The 17,021-nt window shown below is 40.5% G+C and overlaps 1 protein-coding gene across 3 annotated transcripts in view; it reads left to right on the top strand.

Annotated features, from left to right (window-relative positions):
- Positions 1 to 16,276, top strand: part of ZDHHC15 (zDHHC palmitoyltransferase 15) — an 82,908-nt gene extending 66,632 nt beyond the window's left edge. Inside the window, exons 11-12 of one of the 3 annotated variants that reach the window (XM_008248848.5) lie at positions 4,402 to 4,480; positions 12,086 to 16,276. In XM_008248848.5, coding sequence (XP_008247070.2) covers positions 4,402 to 4,448 — 47 coding nt within the window. In that variant the 3' untranslated portion in view covers positions 4,449 to 4,480; positions 12,086 to 16,276. Of the gene's footprint in view, positions 1 to 4,401; positions 4,481 to 8,944; positions 9,259 to 12,085 lie in introns of those variants that run through there. The other 2 variants (XM_051835085.3, XM_070067140.2) reach the window with 2 other exon arrangements.
- The last annotated feature ends 745 nt before the right edge of the window (positions 16,277 to 17,021 follow it).

Here is a 17,021-nt window from a genome sequence, read left to right as displayed (position 1 = left end):
CACTTTGACTATGACCGTGTCTAAACAAGATAAGAGTCGGAGAACTCAAGGGGCTTCCATAGCCTTGGAAACTCATAACTGGTGCATAGGGAGATTACTGATGCCATAAACAGGAGTGTCAATTGGTAAAGTCAACAACAGGAGTCACTGTGCACTTACTCCTCATGTAGGATCTCTGTCCTTAACGTGCTGTACACTGAGGCTTAATGCTATAACGAGTACTCAAACAGTATATTTCACTTTGTGTTTCTATGGGGGTGCAAACGACTGAAATCTTTACTTAATGTACACTAAACTGATCTTCTGTTAAAAAAAAAAAAAAAGAAAGAAAGAAATTATCAATTCCCAACTTGACTCTCACTGGGATTAAACATGACAATAGGTCTGATCTGATTTCATCATCATTTAAAAAAATCATCTATTATTTTTCACTTTATGTTTCTGTGTGGGAGCAAACTGTTGAAATACTTACTTAAGGTATACTAAGCTGATCTTCTGTATATTAAGATAATCGAAAATGAATCTTGATGTGAATGGAAGGGGAGAGGGAGTGGGAAAGGGGAGGGTTGTGGGTGGGAGGGACGGTATGGGGGGGAAGCCATTGTAACACATGAGTCGTACTTTGGAAATTTATATTCATTAAATAAAAGATTAAAAAAAAACATCATGATAGAGACTGGAAAGAAGGAAATAGCCTTCTAGATAAGAGATATAGTGTTAATGTGGTAAGAATATTCAGGAAGCCATGCATTCTTTCTTTTTTTAACAGAATTATTTCATTTATTTGGAAAGCAGAGTTATGGGAAGGGAAGGGAAGGGAAGGGAAGGGAAGGGAAGGGAAGGGAAGGGAAGGGGAGAGACTCCCCTTTGGGTTTTCATCTCTTGGAAGCATCCCTCCACACTGCTCTGGCTGGAGGTCCTTCATTTTTTTTTTTTTTTTTTTGACAGGCAGAGTGGACAGTGTGAGAGAGAGGCAGAGAGAAAGGTCTTCCTTTGCCGTTGGTTCACCCTCCAATGGCCGCCACGGCCCACGCCATGCGGCCATCGCATCGCGCTGATCCGAAGCCAGGAGCCAGGTGCTTCTCCTGGTCTCCCATGCAGGTGCAGGGCCCAAGCACTTGGGCCATCCTCCACTGCACTCCTGGGCCACAGCAGAGAGCTGGACTGGAAGAGGGGCAACCGGGACAGAATCCGGCGCCCTGACCGGGACTAGAGCCGGGTGTGCCGGCACCGCAGGCAGAAGATTAGCCTAGTGAGCCGTGGCGCTGGCTGGTCCTTGATTCTAATAAAAACTTTTAAATCTCTTTGCCATCCACTTGGAAATTCTTCTTCCGTGTGAGACAAAGAACCAAGGTAACAATAATTTCTCCACTGCCGAAGAAAGAGGATAGAGATGAACCAAGCATACACTAAGACCTTATGGCGCCGCGGCTCAATAGGCTAATCCTCCGCCTTGCGGCGCCAGCACACCGGGTTCTAGTCCCGGTCGGGGCGCCGGATTCTGTCCCGGTTGCCCCTCTTCCAGGCCAGCTCTCTGCTGTGGCCCGGGAGTGCAGTGGAGGATGGCCCAAGTGCTTGGGCCCTGCACCCGCATGGGAGACCAGGAGAAGCACCTGGTTCCTGGCTTCGGATCAGCGCGGTGCGCTGGCTGCGGCGGCCATTGGAGGGTGAATCAACGGCAAAAAAGGAAGACCTTTCTTTCTGTCTCTCTCTCTCTCACTGTCCACTCTGCCTGTCAAAAAAAAAAAAAAAAAAGACCTTATACCATTCGTAATTCAAGTAGACATCTATTGAATAATGGTAAAATCAGTACTGCATAGGCAGCAAGAGCAGATGGAGTTGAGGGAAGCAGTAAATGTGCAGCTGTTAGAGGAAGGTGAATTGACTTCCTAAGTCCTGCATTTGTCTTCTATTTGCACTGCCTGATTAGCACAGTTAAAGTAGCTGCACTTTTCAGTTTAGTCCTCACTAGGTAAGCCTACCTTGCAACCTGAGCTTCACCTTACCCTGGGGGTGAAACCAGGGAGAAAGTTGATAATCAGGTTTTCCAGCTCACGCCTCATTGTCTACAAGAGCATGATTTTTATTCAAATAATTGCTTGGAAGAAGTGTTCTGTGCCAAAATAAAGAGTGATTTGCAGTGGAAAAAAGGAAAAGAAATTCACTTAGCAAAATCCTAAAAGCCAACTTCTAGAAAACTTTGCTGCCAAAGCACACCTAAAAAATTCTGAGACAGCCATTAGCAAGGAGTGAACATCAAAAGAATTAGCATCACTTCTCCAAACCAGAAAGGCAAAGAAGTTCATCTCACTTCTGGAATTATCTTTCCCTCTTTGTCAGATGCCTTCTAGGTTAGAATTTGGATAGGTGGAATGCTTAAGTCTTGTTGTGTCTTTTTCTCTTGGTTTGACAAACATGAGTTATTCTCTGTGCATCTCTCACTGAAGACCTGGGCCAACATAGCTTCTTCTTATTCACACTTAAGGGTAAGAATACCTTAAGTGTTGCTAAGTTATAGTTAGGAGTTAAGAAGTTCTGCTGTTCTATTGCATGATAGGATGACTATAGATAATGGTAAAGTACTGCATATTGCTCTAAAAAAATAGAAGAAAATATTTTGAGTGTTTTAACTGTAGAAAAGTTAACTGTTTGACAAGATAGATTTGTCACCCATTACTCAGTGTCTACATGTACAGAAATCTAATATGATATCCCATAAATATGTTCAATTCTTATGCGTCAATTAAACATAAAATTTTAAAAATAATATCTTAGGGGACCAGCGTTGTTGGGTAGCCACTGCCTGCAATGCTGGCATCCCATATGGGTACCAGTTTGTGTCCCAGCTGCTCCACTCCTGACCCATCTCCCTGCTAATGCACCTGGGAAAGCTGCAGAATTTGGCCCAAGTGCTTGGGACCCTGCCACCCACGTGAAAAGCCAGGTGAAACTCCTGGCTCCTGGCTTTGGCCTGGCCCAGCCCTGGCTGTTGTGACCATTTGGGAAGTGAACTGGGGCACAGAAGATCTCTCCCATGTCTTTCCCTCTCTCTCTCAATAACTGTGCCTTTCAAATAAATACATAAATCTTTTGTTAAATACCCTAAATCTGGTATTCCTGACAAAATAAAATGTTGTACCTACCATGGGTCATGATTTCAAACACAGACATTCTCAGAGCCACTTTTACTTTTCCACTTTCCCTAGAAGAAAGTAGCCCTGCGTCTGGTTAACTCAGTTAACCAGTGGCATGAGAATTTTCCAGTTGGCTGTGGCAAGGATAACCCATCCTGGCTGGCTGGCCTCTGTCTTCAGGGATCCAGACCTCACACTTTTGGGAGCACACTTTATGGCATATTGACTTCATAAAAGAAAATACAGTAGACCAAAACTTTTGGGACTGACCACTAACAACTTTTTTGTCTTAAAGTACCAAGTACATTATTATGCTGAAAGTATGAAGAAAATAATTGTCTATCTGTACATTAAGCCAGCTGATTCAGAGTGTACTTTGCTTTCCTAAAAAGCTAGAGGTCAAAAACAAAACATTTGTACCATAAATGATGTTGCTTGTTAAACCCAAAGCCTCTTATTTTCTAAATATTTCATTCCTTTGTAGAAGCACACCAGCAGCTAAAGTACTATAATAGCTACCACAATTATGTCCAGTAGCAAGACCCAAAACATTCCATTAAAGTCAGATGATGTTGAGCTGTCATCACAGTTGTTTAAGTCACTAGCCAGCAGTATAGATCAGATAATGTGGATAAATAAAATAGTCTTAGTTCATATTAGAACAGGTTGGCTGCTCTTGGAATGTGAATGTCTAGGCTGGTTACAAATACTTCTGTGTACCACACCAGTCTTTGGAGATTTGTAGATGTCTGCTGTCTCCAGGGATTGGACAAGAAGAAAATAATGCTAGTGAATCAATACCCACCCATTTAAAACACAGGGGCATGCATATGATAGCTGTTTTAGTCCATTTTCTGTTGTTATAACAAAATGCCCAAGGCTGGGTACTTTATAAAGTAAGTGGGTTTATTTGACTCACAATTCTAATGGCTGGAGGGTCCAAATAGCCTGGCAATTGGAGTCCTGCAAAGGGCCCCAGGGCTGTATCACAAAATGGCAAAGAAATGGAAAGCAAAATGGCAATGTGCAAAAGGGGCCAAAGCCCAGAGATTGGCCTCACTTTATAGCAACCCAGCCTTTCACAAACTACATTAACCTTTTCACTGGATGGCGCTCTAATGACCTACTTCCCACTAGGCCCTCTTAAAGGTTCCACCAACTCAACATTGCCACACTAGAGATCAAGCTTCCAGCACATGAACCTTTGCAAGACACACTCAAACCATATTCAAAGCATAGCATTCACCTTCATTTTTCAATCTTGCAGATTATCCAGAAGCTTCATCGTCTCTTGCTGTGGAAACGGAAACGTAGCAGTTTCCACATTTCCTGCATTTCTCAGACAGGTCAGTATTCTGAGAGAGGCACATCTAGTGCCACATGGACTGCCAAGAAGCAGACCTTGGAGCAGAACTTGAAAAGGAATAAGTTCTTATCCTGGTGAACAAACTGTGAAATTCTTCACTCTGTACTGCACACGTAAGCAGAAGTTCTATACATAATTTCCCTGTGTGATGTACTGCAAAAAGATGCCCTTCTTCCCTACAAACTCACACGTATATCACTTGTGCTAAAAGACCCCAGGGGACCCCAAACAACCAAACATCCCATTCAGGTTATTTACTTTCCTACTGTGAATTATAAACCTTGCCCTGGTATATGCCAGGTGTCTGAAATGATAGAGATTACAAATAGGGTCTTTTTGCCTGACTCTGTAGTCAGTTAATAACCTACTGTTACCCACTAACAGGCAAAAAGCACCTTCCCTGCACTCCAATCCTCCGAAAATGCTACTAATTTATTCATCAGGGAGAGGCAGCTTTATACTTGTGATTCTGTTTGGCTTAGTGAAAAGCTAAACGGCCTTCTTTTTTGCAATACTCACAGGTAAATAAGCCCAGTGTAATTCAGTATTGAAAGGAGAATTTGAGTTATAGAAACACCACTGAGCTTCAAGCTCTAATCTGATAAAATTTCCAGTTCTATTCCCTTGAAAATGCTAGTGATTACTCTAAACACCATCAATCTGTTTGTGGGTTCTTGGGTCCTCAGTTCTTTCCCTTAACAGAACTTCTGCTATGTACAAATGTAGGTACTGTGTAAGACCTGGTCTATATCAGCCACTTGACTATGTACTTGATATACATTCTCTCATTCATTTCTCACATCAACGTTGTGAGGTGAATGTTACTGTTCTCATTTTACCTATGAGAAAATTGAGGTGCAGAAAAGTTAAATTAGTTGTTAGAGGCTACATAGCTAGTAAGTGGCTAGCCTAAAAGTGCAATCCAGGTCTGTCTGACCTCACAGCCTACCATTTCCAGTATGGCACTATATTTAAAAAGCCAGGTTTAACAGAAGGAAGAATTTTTTTTAATGATTCAAAAGGTAAGATTTTTTTTATATAGAAAGCTTTTATTTAGATCAGAGTTGGTGAACTCAAGAGGCTTCCATAGCCTTGGCAGCTCATGATGAGAGCCTTGGGTGATTACTGACATCATAAATAAGAGTGTCAATTGTCAAATCAACAACAGGAGTCACTGTGCACCTGCTCCCCATGTAGGATCTTTGTCCTTAATGTGTTGTACGATGCGAATTAACAGTAAAATTACTACCCAAACGGTACTCTATACTTTGTGTGTCTGTGTGGGTGCAGTCTGTTGAAATCTTTACTTAGTATATACTAACTTGATCTTCTGTATATAAAGATAATTGAAAATGAATCGTGATGAAGAATGGGATGGGAGAGAGAGTGGGAGATGGGATGGTTGTGGGTGGGAGGGAGGTTATGGGGGGAAAAGCCACTATAATTCAGAAGTTGTACTTTGGAAATTTATATTTATTAAATAAAAGTTGAAAAAATAAAAATAAATAAAAAAGAAAGCTTTTATTTAATAAATGTAAATTTCATAAGTACAACTTTTGGATTATAGTGGTTCTTCCCCCCATACCCACCCTCCCACCCCCAAACCATCCCACTTCCTACTGCCTCTCCCATCCCATCCTTCATTAAGATGCATTTTAATTATCTTTATATATAGAAGATCAACTCCACACTAAGTAAAGATTTCAACAGTTTGCACCCACACACACATAGTATAAAGTACTGTTTGAATACTAGTTTGACCGTTAATTCTCATTGTACAACACATTAAGAACAGAGGTCGGGAGCAAGTGCACAGTGACTCCAATTGTTGATTTGACAATTGACACTCTTATTTATGGCGTCAGTGATCACCCGAGGCTCTTGTCATGAGCTGCCAAGGCTATGGAAGCCTCGTGAGTCCACAAACTCTGACATTATTTAAACAAGGCCATAATCAAAGTGGAAGTTCTCTCCTCCCTTCAGAGAAAGGTACCTCCTTCTTTGATGGCCCCTTCTTTCCGCTGGGATCTCACTCACAGAGATCTTTCATGTAGGTCATTTTTTTTGCCACAGTGTCTTGGCTTTCCATACCTGAAATGCTCTCATGGACTTTTTAGCCAGATCCAAATGTCTTTAAGGGCTGATTCTGAGACCAGAGTGCTGTTTAGGGCATTTGTCTTTCTATGAGTCTGTTGTGTATCCTGCTTAGAAGAAATAATTAAGTGTTTTTTTCTTATTCAATGTGTTGATAATTGATGTATAACTAAAACAACTTGTGGTAGAAATATCTAGATTTCAGTTGTCTATGATGCTCATCTCTCTCATGTTCTTATTTAAGCATTTTGCTAAGGGCATTCTATGAAACATTAGTACTTGAACATGTTAACAAATGTTAAAGGAGAGGAAAAGTGCTCCGGGGAATAAATTTGGGAAGCCCTCTGAAAGTAGAAGCAAAATGAGAGTTTCTTGTGTGTAGGACTTCCACTATGCTGATGAGTTTTGTGACTCATCAAGGGAAGATTGTATTTGCCCCTTGAACTTAGTTGACCCCTGTATTCTTTCTTTTGTGCAGATTATTGAACCTTTTCTTTAGTGCAGTACTTTCAGGATTTTTAAATTTTTCATTAACTGTATCTGTTGGGGAGACAGACAAAAATAGAGAGCTCCTCTTTGCTGGTTCACACACCAAATGCTCACATGGCCAGGGCTAGGCCAGGCTGAAGCCAGGAGCCAGGAATTCAATCCAGGTCTCCCATGTGGGTGGCAGGGACCCAACTACTTGAGCCATCATCTGCTGCTTCCTAGGATACACATTAGCAGGAAGGTGCAGTCAGAAGTGGGGCCAGAATTTGAACCTAGGCACTCTGATATGGGATACCTATATTTGAGCTTGGTGGATTAACTATTAAACCACACACACACACACACACACACACCCGTCAGCACTTTTAATATACTAAAGAGCTTTGTGAATGCTCTGAAGTTAAATAAGTTAATTCTCAAACTTATATGACTGTATAAGTCTTTTCTTTTTCAGGAAATCTTGAAATAATATTTTTAAAATGCTTTCCTTGATAAGCAAAATTGCCTTTAAACAATGCTATTTCCAGGGCATTGTCTAAATGAATTATGTAACTGATTAGTTTTGGGGTAACAGCAAAGTCATATTCTTTTTTTTTTACTTGACAGGTAGAGTTATAAACAGTGAGAGAGAGAGAGAGAAAGGTCTTTCTTCCGTTGGTTCACTCCCCAAATGGCCGCTATGGCCGGTGCTGCACCGATCTGAAGCCAGGAGCCAGGTGCTTCCTTCTGGTCTCCTATGCAGGTGCAGGGGCCCAAGCACTTGGGCCATCTTCTACTGCCCTCCCGGGCCACAGCAGAGAGCTGGACTGGAAGAGGAGCAGCCAGGACTAGAACCCGGTACCCATATGGGATGCCAGCGCGGGAGGCGGAGGATTAACCAAGTGAGCCATGGCGCCGGCCCCCAAAGTCATATTCTGATAATAGAAAAATATTTTGGAATACAGGAGAGAGGAGTGGGAGAAATATTTTTATAAATATTTTATTTATTTGAGAGGTAGAGTTACAGACAGTGAGAAGAAGAGACAGAGAGAAAGGTCTTCCTTCCATTGGTTCACTCCCCAACTGGCCACCTATTCAAAGCCAGGAGCCAGGAGCTTCTTCCCTGTCCCCCATGCAGGTGCAGGGGCCCAAGCAGTTGGGCCATCTTCTGCTGCCTTCCCCGGGCCATAGCAGAGAGCTGGATTGGAAGAAGAGCAGCTGGGACTAGAACCAGTGCCCATATGGGATACCGGCGCCACAGGAGGAGGATTAACCTACTGTGCCAAGGTGCCGGCCCCTGGGAGAAATATTTTAAAACTAAGATATGAAGGTTTTTTTAAATGTATACAGATAATTACTAAGTGATATTTGTGAAAGTTCCTAACTGAAAACAATTTGAATGTCTATGAATTGGAGAGTGGTTGAATAAAGTATTAGATTTTTATATACTTTTTTCTTCATTTTATTTTGAAAACTTTTTATACTAATAAAACAATGGGGACAGGCATGTAGACCAGCAGTTAAAATGCAGATTAACATGCTCACATCCCCTATCAGAGTGCCTCAGTTTCACGTGTGGCTCAATCTCCCAATTCCAGTTTTCTGCCAATGCAGATCCTGGGAAGCACTGGTGATAGCTCAAGTGATTGAGTTTCTGCCACCCAGGTAAGAATTCTAGGCTGAGTTCCCAGCTGCCAGCTTCAGCTCTGCCCGGTCCCAGCCATTGTAAGCATTTGGGGAGTGAATAAGAAGACAGGGGATTCTCTCTCTCTCTCTCTCTCTCTGCCTCTCAAATAAATAAATAATAGGAGCGGGCTCCTTGGCACAGTGGGCCAGCATCCCATATGGGCACCGATTCTAGTCCCAGCTTCCCCTCTTCCAGTCCAGCTCTCTGCTATGGCCTGGGAAAGCAGTAGAAGATGGCCCAAGTTCTTGGGCCCCTGCAACTGTGTGGGAGACTCGGCAGAAGCTCCTGGCTCCTGGCTCCTGGCTCCTGGCTCCTGGCTCCTGGCTCCTGGCTCCTGGCTTCGGATCAACTCAGCTCCGGCCATCGCGGTCATCTGGGGAGTGAACCAGCGGTGGAAAACCTCTTTCTCTCTCTCTCTCTGCCTCTCCTTCTCTCTCTGTGTAACTCTAACTTTCAAGTAAATAAAGTAAAATATATATAAAATAAAAAATAAAAATTTTTAAAACAAACAGCTGAAGGATAAAAAGAATGCTCATTTGTTTACAACTTATAATTAACAATGCTAACTTTTTTCATTTTATCTCAATTTTTTTGTATATAAAAAGAAAAAACTTACATAATTTTACCCAAAAATGTGCTGATCCTAAATGATGTTTTCTTCAAAATAAAAAGACAAACTTGACAGGGCATTTGCAAAATATCTAACACAAAAAATTTCACAACCTTAATTTACAAAGCTCTTGCAAATCAATAGATGAAAGAAAACTACAATAGCTAGAAAATTGTTAAAGAATGTGAAAAGACAATCACCAAAATAAAAATTAAAGCAAAGAATAAACATGAAAATTGTTCAACTTCATTGTAAAGAAATACAAATGAAGATAACCTAAATTACTAATTTTTGTTCATTAAGTCAGCCAATTTTTACAAATTATAGTATCTAATGTTGGCAGGGACATGTTGAAACAGGTGCTCTTATACACTGCTGATGTAAATTTAGATTCATGGATCATTTTGGAGAGCAATTTAGCAACATGTTATGAACCTTAAAACGTTCATATAATTTTATCTGGTAACTCCATTTTAGGAATATATTTTAATGAAATAATCAGAGATCTGCACAGCTATTTATCTGCTATTATAATAGCAAAAAATCTGAAACAAAACTAAATATCTAGCAATAAAGAGTGGTGAAATAAGTGGCTACATTATTATGATGAAATACTGTGCAATCCTTAAAAATAATTATTTTGAAGAATAACAGGGTTATGTAAAAAAGCTATGTAAATGCAGTTTGAATTGTTCTGTTTTGTTTTGTTGGATTTATTTATTTAATTGAAAGAGTTACAAACAGAGGGAGAGACAGAGATTACCTGGGTCTCCCACGTGGGTGGCAGGGCCCCAAGCACTAAGGGCCATCTTCCACTGCTTTCCTAGGTACATTAGCAAGGAGTTGGATCGGAGGTGGAGCATCTGAAACTCAAACCATTGTTCACATGGGACGCTGGCATTGCAGGCAGTGACCCAACCCACTGTTTCACAATGCTGACCCCAAATTCAGTGTTTTTAGGTAAATTCACAAAGTTGTGCAACCATCAACACAATCAATTTAAGAACATTTTTTAAAACCTGTTTTTAGGAGCTTGCATTGTGGCAAAGCAAGTTAAGCCACCGCCTGTAATGCTGGCATCCCATAAAAATGCCGGTTTGAGACCCAGCTGCTCCACTTCTGATCCAGTTCCCCACTAATGCACGTGGGAAAGCAGCGGACCGATGACCCAAGTACTTGGTCTCCTGCACCCACATGGGAGGCCCAGATGGAATTCCAGGCTCCTGGCTTCAGCCTGGCTCATTTTGGTCATTTGGGGAGTAAACCAGCAGATGGAAGGTCTGAGTGTCCCTCTCTGTGTGTAACTCTGCCTTTCAAATAAATAAATACATTTTTAAAAAATCTATTTTTATTTATTTGAAAGGCAGAGAGACAGAGATCTTTAATCTGCTGATTCATGGCCCAAATGCCTGCAACAACCTTGTCTGGGCCAAGCTGGAGCCAGGAATCTGGAACTCAATTCAGGTCACTCATGGGGGTGACATGTTCATAATAAAAAAGAAAATTAAAATCACTCATAATCACACAACCTAAAGATAGCTCTTGTTAACATTTGTATCCATTCCATTATTTTCTATGAATATATTTTTCAACATTGATTCTTTTATTGTATTCTGTTTTGAATTCTGCTTTTTCACAAACACCAAAAGTAATTTCCCATTGAATCAGGGTACTTTATTTATTTAATTTATTCTTTGCTATTGGACATGTCTATATTATGAAAAAGATATTAATAATATCATTGAATTTGAATATTTTTCCTTATTTATAACCATTCCCACAGGATAGAACCCTGGAAACAAATCTGTTGTTATGAACTTTTAAAATACTCATGACCTAGCTGTTTTCCAGAAAGCCTGTAATAGCTTAAAATGGCTAGTTGAGGGCCTCCTACATGCCAGGTATTCCTTTAGATAGATTTCTTTTTTAAAAAAAGAGATTTATTTATTTCTTTACTTTGAAAGTCAGAGTTACACAGAGAGAGGAGAGGCAGAGCAAGAGAGGTCTTCCATCCGCTGGTTCAGTCCCCAGTTGGCCGTAATGGCTGGAGCTGCACTGATCCGAAGCCAGGAGCTGGGAGCTTCTTCTGGGTCTCCCACATGGATGCAGAGGCCCAAGGACTTGGGCCATCTTCCGCTGCTTTCCCAGGCCATAGCAGAGAGCTGGATTGGAAGTGGTGCAGGTCTTGAACTGGCGCCCATATGGGATACCGGCACTTCAGGCCAGAGTGTTAACCCACTGCGCCACAGCGCCGGCCTACTATGCTTGTTTTACAGATAAAGAAATGTAGGCTTACTGATGTTATTTTCTCAGAATCACAAAGATAGCAAGTGGCAAAGCTAGATTCAACTTCAGAATTGTCTAATTTCAAAATTCAGGTTTATCTCCTGTGAATTTCAAAAATATTTTTTAATCAAATTACTATATATTTCCCAAAGATAATGTGTAAAATACCAAATAGAAAGTAGGGGAAAAGAAACTAAATTATTCATGGATCTATACCTTCAACAGTATTTCCTCATTCTTTTGCTCCAGATACAATTTTTGGTTTAAAAGTGACTGTAACATTGTTTGTATAATTTTGCTTCCTTCCTTCTTCATTTGCAGCTTGTCCATACTATTCATAAATGTAATTTTAATGGTTGCATATTGTTGTCCAATGGATGCTGGGATGTGAATACTTACAGCTGTTCAGCTCACCTGTGAATTTCTTTTTCCATTCTCAGGACCCACCATCTCCCAAGAGGCTTACAGAGTTCAGTGTTGGGAACCATTCTAATCTTCAAAATAAGTCACCATGCTGGATTGAAAGCTTCATGATTTGAAAGCATTCTGTCAAATCCTTGCTTTGCAGATGTTTCAGGACTTTACAAATTGTTTAATGTACTGACTGAACTTCAGTTTGGTAGCAGTTAATTCAAGTCAGTTCTCTCTTCATTTCTCCTGCCCCAATCCATGAAAGCCTAAATGTAAAGTATAGCTTTTCATTCATCTTTTCAGGTAAAAGGGAATTTATAAGACTTCCTTGGAGTCTTTAGTTCCCCAAGAAAGACTATCAATCATATCTATAGGGTCTTCTGGGTATTGAAGGGAATCAGACTACAGACTACATTTGCTGCTTATGTGTATGTGTGTTGGTAAACATGTATATGTGCAGCACATCTATACAAAATTCTGCTAACTGTTGTGAAAATCAAGGTTGTTTTTTTTAAAAAAATAGAGGCTTTTATGTAATCATGCTTTTCACCTAAGGAGCAGTTTAAATATTTGCAGAGCTTTGAACCATCCCCATATCAGGTATCTAAGTTTGAAAGGGAGATTCAATGCGCTGTGACCAAGGTGCTCAAATTGGGAATTCAACAACAATGTAAAACCTGTTCTCTGTCACAGAGGTTCCTGAAAGCACCACAGTTAATAGAGAAGATCAGCTCAGATTTCGTTCCACTTTATTAAACATAATAATTAATGTTTTAAAGGTTTTTAGTACCAGGCTGTGCTAAAATTCTCCAATTACTTTTATTCATGTCATTGCTGCCTATCTTTATTTTAGCCTTTATAAATGACTTTTATGATGAAAAAAAAAAACCTATATGCCTAAGTTATAGACCATAGGTTTTCTCAAGGGTTCTAAGGATGAATTTCAGGTTTAATTACAACACTGTTCAAAGGGGTAAAGTTTCACAGCTGACATTAGCCTGAGGATTAGCACTAAAGCTCTGTGTTTGCACAGTAGGGGTTAATGTACAGATAGTGATAACTGAACAGTAATATGCCAATCTTTTTTTAACTTCAGTGGTGGCTCAGCCATTAAGACAGTTTACATCCATTTCCCCATTTATTTATAATCAGCCTTTCTTTCAGTCCTAGTGCCTGAATCAATGAATATGGACACTAATGCTGCTTCTTTATACTAATAATACCTGACTATTGATATTTCTTATTTTTCAACCAGCACTCTAGTGCCCAGCTGCTGACAATAAAAGCTCCAACTCTTACAGAGATCAGTGGGAGTTAGAAGCATCTTATAGATATCAAGGAATTGAACTCCTAGAGGTACGATTAGGTATACTAAATTATCCTCCTGAAATCTTTTTGAGTAAAAAAGAGTTACCTGTCAGATGATTCAGTGGTGGGGCCACCGTGGAACTGAGAAGGTGAGCCATCAGCTACTTAAAGCGACAACAAAGCCTGTTCATTTGGGTCTCCTAGGTAATTTTGATAAAAAGTGAGACTTTTAACAGACATTAAATGAATTGTGGTCAACAGTTCATCTGAGAGCATACTAGATATGTCTAAACATATTAGGGCTGGGAACTGTTGCTCAAACTCAAAATCCAAAAAGCAACCTAGAAGACTATGCACACTGGGTTTCATAATGAAATCTTATATATTCAAATAGAAAGATTACCCCTCTGCTCTCCCTCCAAAACACCATCTTATTTAGGTTTCTCTCAAAAGCTTATTTGGCCATCCACATGGTTTTACGATAGACAAGGCTGGCCTTCTACTCCTGTAGAGATGCACCTTTCTTTAAATGGAGGGCCATGACTTACTTCACAGCCAGTGGGCCTCAAAGCAATCTTCCTTATTCCCATCTATCTCATCTTCTGCCAAGAGTTTAGGCAGAGCAGCTGCTAACTATGATTCAAAGTCAGGAAGGATCAAGAATGTCTTTATTGCATAGAGTATATCAGTACTCAGTTGTCACAGAAATCAGGGCACAAAAGATAGCATCAAGTAAACTACTGGGAAGCACTGGAAGGCTAAATCTCAGGGGAGCCATAATGCAAAGCTAATTGTTTAATATCTTACAGACTTACACTGTCTTCAAAAGCCAAATAAATCAGGGTTTCGTCTGGGGGCTTGGAGATAAAAGGAAACCATATCCCTATCTTAGCACCTTGATCACTGTTTTATAGACTTGGATAAGATCTCTACCTATGGATCATTTGAGTATTGACTTCTGTATATAAGCATCCAACTGTTTGATTATTGATCAAAAAGACAGAGGTTTTTGTAATAATTCATGCACCCTGATATGGCTCCTTTCTTGCTTTTCCTTGGAGCCCTATTCAATAACCTCTGTGGGATCTCATTTCCCAATCTTTGGTACTTCTCATCCCTATTTTCAAAATGAAGGTACTCACTGTTAGGATCCTACAGCTGAAAGGTGCTATGTAACTCCCTAGTGCTCTTATATGTCTTTAGTTGCAGGACTGGAATGAAAAGTTGAACCATAATGGTATTTCTAAGCAAATGAGTGTGTTCCATTCTTTCTTCAATACACTTGTTGCTGATTTTTTTCTTGCAGAACTTTCAGTATGTTGCTTAATATTCTTCCATTTGTTTCAATAATATCCTTGGGAAGATATAGAATAGAAATTATTTTCCCCGTGGTACAGCAGGAAAAAATTATTGGACAAAAGAGATGAAATGCCCTCCCAAAGAACATAGCTATCTTGAACAGAACTCACAGTTACCATGTCCAATAACTAGTAGAGTGACTTGGCTTCCCAGTATTGGAATTAGCATGGAGCAGCTTAGAACATTAAGAACAATCAGGACAGGTTAATATTCAAAGAGTCTGCTTTGTTCACAGTCTTAAAGTATGCAATTTATACAGCGCTTCTTTTCTGTGATAAAAATGCAACATATGTGCCTCTTGCCCCCCACTGGCACTGTGTGACACATGTTTCACACTGTATGGACTCAGCCAGTGCCATTATCTCTTTTGACACCCCTCATGGCAAATCCTAGGGCTGCCTTTGCCAGGGAAAAGAATGTGCTTCCCCATATTGATGCCAAATTGCACAAAGTGTAGACATCGAGGTCAGTAGAGATTTAAGCACAATCCTAGCAGGTATGTTTTAAGAATATTGAATATACATTGTAGTAATATGCACATGAAATTTAACAAGGCCCAAATCTACAGGAATATACCAGTCATTCAAAGCCTATCCCTTTCAGCTGTCATCACACTTAACCTACGTGAAGATGTGCATGCGCACAAACATTTCCCCCACCCCAATGCAGGCTGCCTGGTCACCAGGAGCAAACATTTTAAAGGAATGATTTTCTGTCCTCTTTTTTTTTTTTAAAGTCAACACTTATAACAAACAAAGAACATTCCATTGATAACATTCCTGAACCTCTGCACTCAGAGTGGCTAGGAGACTCAGTGCAAAAGATATTTTCTGTGCAGGGGCATAGAGGGCATCTATCAAGCTTGTCCAACCCTTCCAAAATCCCATGTTCCTAGAAAATCCATACATTCCATCCAATCAGTAGGAAGTGGTTGATGAGGTATGGTACATCTGCATTTCTTCAGGCATAGCCGTAATGTACCATATTAAATTGTAGCCTTTTGCATGTAGGTGTTATATAACATAATAATGAATGGGAGGCTCCTAATAGCATGCAATCCATGACTGTTTACTTCCCCAAAAGGGCTAGGGCTGTATCCTGCACAGTGTTTGAAACCATTTCTTGTGCTCTTTGGATCAGCCTGTACAAGGCCATTGGCAGAATGAGTTTTTAAAAAAATACAATGAATTCAATATGTCAGGAAATAGATTCTTAGAAGGGAATGGTATTAAAGGAAACAACAATAAGATAAGATGCATTCAAGGAATAATTGCTTTCACCCTGCTGGTTAAATCAGCAAAGGAACACAGCAGGAAAGCTCGGACTAGGTCTTGGGTTATATGAAATGTTTTGGAGAGCAAGAAACAGAAAAGCACTGGGGACCTCAGCAGTTAAGCTCAAGTTGCCAACTTGCTATAAATCTTTTTTCCACCAATCTGCTCAAAGTGATTGTATACAGTATTCTTAAAACCATGTGTCTTGCTGCAGAAATACTGACAAATTCTGGCCAGCTTTATCTTCCTATGTCCTTTATTAAAGGTATATCCATAAAATTATTGTTTCTTTTCTATATTATGGTTTTGTTGAACAATGTTGGCAAAGCCTAAAGTTTCAAACCACTCGGATTGAAGTTTCTACACATCTCATTTCATGGAGGTATAATGGAATTTATTCACTCTCAGGTTGACTGTTATGAGTATGTGTGGTAGGTAAATGCTTACGTAACATCTCATCTCCTGAATGCCCCATCTCCCTTATTCTCATTGTTTCTCTCTTATGTCCCTCATGAACATGAGTTGAGAAATTAGCAGCAATGGCTTTTAAGAGAGAAAGCAGAATAGTCTGGTGGCACTTAAATCATGTTCAGTCTCTACTCAGCTTCATACATCCTTTGCCTTTCACTCTACTATTGTGAGAAGTAAAAAGAAAAGGAAAACTTATCTTATGGGCCTAAGGGTGATGTAAACTCCAGTTGGCTTCTTTTTTTTTTCACACTAAAAACTATGTTTATTGTCCAGATACATGCCAACTGAAGAAAGAATACAGTGGTCTTGAGAAAAGAACGTGGCCAGCGCCGCGGCTCAATAGGCTAATCCTCCACCTAGCAGCGCCGGCACACTGGGTTCTAGTCCCGGTCGGGGCGCCGAATTCTGTCCCAGTTGCCCCTCTTCCAGGCCAGCTCTCTGCTGTGGCCCGGGAAGGCAGTGGAGGATGGCCCAAGTGCTTGGGCCCTGCACCCCATGGGAGACCAGGAGAAGCACCTGGCTCCTGCCTTCGGATCAGTGCGGTGCACCGGCC

The sequence above is a fragment of the Oryctolagus cuniculus genome, chromosome X, assembly GCF_051225735.1.
Source record: "Oryctolagus cuniculus isolate XC-2025 breed Fujian yellow rabbit chromosome X, ASM5122573v1, whole genome shotgun sequence".
NCBI classification, from domain to species: Eukaryota; Metazoa; Chordata; class Mammalia; order Lagomorpha; family Leporidae; genus Oryctolagus; species Oryctolagus cuniculus.
Note: the sequence above shows the minus strand (reverse complement) of the source record. Positions and strands in the feature narration are given on the sequence as shown.